General features: G+C 60.2%; 1 protein-coding gene across 2 annotated transcripts; it reads left to right on the top strand.

The window, feature by feature from the left end:
* On the top strand, positions 1534-4007 carry RPL13 (ribosomal protein L13). Of its 2 annotated transcripts, NM_001243345.1 has the most exon segments (6): positions 1595-1657; positions 1845-1965; positions 2061-2202; positions 2423-2596; positions 3074-3130; positions 3571-4007. In NM_001243345.1, coding segments are annotated over 5 exon segments (636 nt in total). In that variant the 5' UTR covers positions 1595-1657; positions 1845-1861; the 3' UTR covers positions 3730-4007.

Here is a 4122-nt window from a genome sequence, read left to right as displayed (position 1 = left end):
TGATGGTCTCTATTGCATTTGTGGGTGGTTCTCCCGGGGGGGGGTCATCAACACTGGTCACAGGTGCTCTGGGAGCGCCCCCCCCGTCTTGTGGGTGCTTTCGACAGCCTCTTGGTGCCAGGCCTGCGCCAGGCGCCCCCCATCCCCCCAGCTCCTGACCTGGTCCAGGTGTGAACGGGTTGCTGTGAAGGCCCCTCTGAGCCCGTGTTGGCCATGCTCTGCAGGGCGCTGTCCTGGGCTCCGTCCTCACCGGGCACAGTTAGTGGTTGGCTCTGGACTCTGGAGCTCGAGATACACTGCCACCTCCTGCTGTGTGGGCAGCACTATGAGGACCTCAGGGGATGCCTAAGCGCCTTGGGTGGAGGGCCTGTGTTTGCTGCGTGGCTGGCTGCGCCCAGAGGGGCTGATCTGGATTTCAGGGTCTGTGTTTGCAGTGCGAAATGTCGGCTACACCATAACCAACCGGGGGCCCCTCCCTTCTGTAGGAATCTGGGCAGAATGCACGGGACAGACAGAGTGCCCTCAGTACCCGAGTCCCTGGGCAGCGGGCTCCTTTTGCTTCCGCAGTTCCTGTGCTGTGGCGTCTGCAGCTGCTCCTGTAGTCAGGGCCCCAGGAAAGGCTGCACTCGGGTACCGGCGGAGGGTGCCTCTGACGACGGAAGCCCTGGAGAACGACTGTTCCTGGATTTGCTTCCTGAGATCTGCCCAGAGTTAGGGTCAGCCTGGTGGTTTTTTGTTTGTTTTGTCTTTTTAGGGCCGCACCTGCAGAGGTTTCCAGGCTAGGGGTGTAATCAGAGCTACAGCTGCCGGCCTGTGTCACAGCCACAGCAACACCAGATCCTTAACCCACTGAGTGAGGCCAGAGATGGAACCTGTATCCTCATGGATGCTAGTGAGGTTTGTTAACCTCTCAGCCACAAAGGGACCTCCGAACACTCACTGAAACACTCAAATTTGGTGTTCCATCTGCCTGCCGCTATTCAAACTCCTAACCATTAGCCCATATTTAGGGCATTGTTAGCATGCTAATTTTTGCGAAGTGTTATAGGAACGTGGTTTTTTTTATCACAACACTGTAAAAACACATTGCCATTATGAGGTTAACTTAAAAATTAAAGACTGGAGTTACCGCCATGGCTTAGGGAAAATGAATCCGACTAGGAACCATGAGGTTGCGGGTTTGATCCCTGGCCTCGCTCAGTGGGTTAAGGATCTGGAGTTGTGAGCTGTGGTGTAGGTCGCCGAGGACGCGGCTCCGATTCTACGGGGCTATGGCTGTGCTGTAGCCATGCAGCTGCAGCTCCGGTTGGACCCCTAGCAATTTTTACATGCCGCGGGTGCGGCCCTAAAAAGCAGAAGGAAAAAAAAGGAAAAGAAAAACAAGTTATTCGCTCGCTCGCTCGCTCGCTACACCCCTGGACTTCCGGGTGCCTAAATCGCCGCGGGGGCACCGGGTCAGCCTCCGCTGCGCGTGCTGCCGAGAAAGCAAAGACGTCACTCCGCCGCGCCGGCCCTGACTGGCGAGCACGGACGTCACTCCGCGGCGCCGGCTCTGACTGGTCTCAATGGTCCGCTCTTCTGATTGGCTGGGCCCAGTACCATCCCAGGGTTCTCTGCGACTCCCCTTCCTTTTCCCTGCCGTGCGCCCGCCGAGGAGGTGAGTACGTTGGAGCCCAGCACCATCGCTATCCTCTTTCCCCAATCCGGCCCCATCCGGCCTCGTCCGCCGTCCCCGGGGCCCACCCGCCGCTGTCTCCGTCCGGCCGTGTCCCGGGCTCTGCGTCCACGCCGGCAGCCCGCCGCGCCCGGGCCCTAACCCGCTGCCTGCCCTCCCCGCGCCCCAGGCTCGTCGGCCGCAGCCATGGCGCCCAGCAGGAATGGCATGATCCTGAAGCCCCACTTCCACAAGGACTGGCAGCGGCGCGTGGCCACGTGGTTCAACCAGCCGGCGCGCAAGATCCGCAGGTGAGCAGCCGCGCCGGGCGAGCGCCCCCGGCCCGTCCCCACCCCGCGCGCGGAGGGCGGCCCCGGGTGACCGCCGCTCGTCGTCTTCTGCGCAGGCGCAAGGCTCGGCAGGCCAAGGCGCGCCGCATCGCCCCGCGCCCCGCGTCCGGCCCGCTGCGGCCGGTGGTGAGATGCCCCACGGTCCGGTACCACACGAAGGTGCGCGCCGGCAGAGGCTTCAGCCTGGAGGAGCTGAGGGTGAGTGAGTGGCCCCGGCCCGCGTCCTCAGCCCCGTCCCCGGTCCCTCGAGGCCCGCGGCCAAATGATGACATTCTCCGGAATCGCTGCATCGCTGTGATGAAAGCACATTTGAACCCTTTTCCATCTGACGGCCGGGCTCTCGCGCGGGGGGGCGGCGGCGGGGGCGCGACCGGCCGGCCCTCGGGCTCATCTGCGTGTGCCTCTGTCTCGGGGGCAGGTGGCCGGCATCCACAAGAAGGTGGCCCGGACCATTGGGATCTCGGTGGATCCCCGGCGGCGGAACAAGTGCACGGAGTCCCTGCAGGCTAATGTGCAGCGGCTCAAGGAGTACCGCTCCAAGCTCATCCTCTTCCCCAGGAAGCCCTCGGCCCCCAAGAAGGGCGACAGCTCTGTGAGTACCCTCTGCGCCCCGCTGGGTGAGGGGCGCGCACGTCCATCCCTGGTCCAGGGGGCTGAGGAGGGAGAGACGTTTGCCTGTAGCTTTTTATTTCTTAATCCGAGCTGCTGCAGGGTGCAGACAAAGAGTTGATAAGTAATGAAAAGAAAGTCTTTGCCAAACTGCAAACTCTTTGGAGCTGTTAAGAGTTCACTGAGGAACAGGACACGACAGGGATGCAGATGTTTAAAACCGGCCTGTGTTTGGCTCACTCGTGGGCACGTGTGAGGTGGAGCCAGGGTGGCTTTCTGAGAGTTGGGGGTGGTTTGCTCTACGTGCCTCCTTGTTTGCTTTGTCGCTTTCCTGTGTCTGCCATCAACTAGATGGAATAGGAACCCATTTGTGGGCACGGGCTGCAGCCCAAGGGTTGTAAACGTGGAGCCTTGGGGAGGTGAGCTGAGCCCGCTTGACTCCCTTCTTACTGACAAACAGGCTGAAGAGCTCAAGTTGGCCACCCAGCTGACAGGACCGGTCATGCCCATACGGAACGTAAGTGGGCGCCTTTGGAGGGCGGGGAGAGGGCAGTGGAGGGAGTCTGGGTAGCAGCTGGCACCCATGTTGAGATTTGCAGGTTTGTGAAAAGGAGTCTCCTTTTGCCATGGGGAGAGCCTCCTGTTTCTGACCAGGGGGGCACTTCGAGGAAGCTTTGGGGGCCTTTGTTTGTCACCCCCTCTGTTGGGTCCATTTTCTCTCTTCTACTGAGGAAGCCCAGGCCACAGGCAGCCTGGTGTTTGATGATCCTGTAATTGGACCAGCAGTGGGAGTTACTGTGGGCCTTGTCCAGGTTGTGTACAAGCACAGGCTCCCCGTCACAACTTGGGCAGTCTCTTAGGAGATTGGGGTTTAAATCGGGGGGTGATTTCTTGGGGGGCAGATCCTCTCCAGGGCCTCCAGGTTTGCTGAGGTTGTGAGCCTGGGCTCCCTTCCAGGTGTACAAGAGGGAAAAGGCCAGAGTCATCACGGACGAGGAGAAGAACTTCAAGGCCTTTGCCAGTCTCCGCATGGCCCGTGCCAACGCCCGGCTCTTTGGTATACGGGCAAAAAGGGCCAAGGAAGCTGCAGAACAGGATGTGGAGAAGAAAAAATAAAGTGCTGTTGGCATCTTGTGGTAAACCTACAGTGTCTGCGACCTTCGTGGTAGAAGAACCTGGGGAGCCTCCTTCCTATGGGATCCTGGGGCGGGTCCTTGTCCCTCAGAGCCTGCTGTGAGGGAGACAGCCTCGGGGCTGGAGTCTTGTGCTCAGCCAGCTTCCTGTCTGGACCTTCCAGCCTTGCGCGTCCTGCGCATTCCGCCTCAGGTGGCGCGAGGACTAGTACTTTACGTCTGAAACGAACACTTTATAAGATTTTGATTTGATTTCCATGCTCGCTTTGTGTACTTGGAAGTGTGTTCTGTACACGGGTCAGGTGGCTTGGGAAGGGCGTGTGAGGGAGGGAGGGAGCTGCCTCTGGCTGGCCTGGAGGCCCTTGTGCTTGGGGTC

This window comes from Sus scrofa, chromosome 6 (assembly GCF_000003025.6).
Source record: "Sus scrofa isolate TJ Tabasco breed Duroc chromosome 6, Sscrofa11.1, whole genome shotgun sequence".
NCBI lineage: Eukaryota > Metazoa > Chordata > Mammalia > Artiodactyla > Suidae > Sus > Sus scrofa.
This window is presented reverse-complemented; position numbering and strand designations above follow the sequence as displayed.

Excerpts from the sequence above, each read along its gene's own strand:
- RPL13 (XM_013994186.2), top strand. The coding sequence starts at position 1,566 with ATGGTCCGCTCTTCTGATTGGCTGGGCCCAGTACCATCCCAGGGTTCT. Across the intron at positions 2,597-3,073 it reads CCAAGAAGGGCGACAGCTCT|GCTGAAGAGCTCAAGTTGGC; the intron begins GTGAGTACCCTC and ends ACTGACAAACAG. Across the intron at positions 3,131-3,570 it reads CGGTCATGCCCATACGGAAC|GTGTACAAGAGGGAAAAGGC; the intron begins GTAAGTGGGCGC and ends GCTCCCTTCCAG.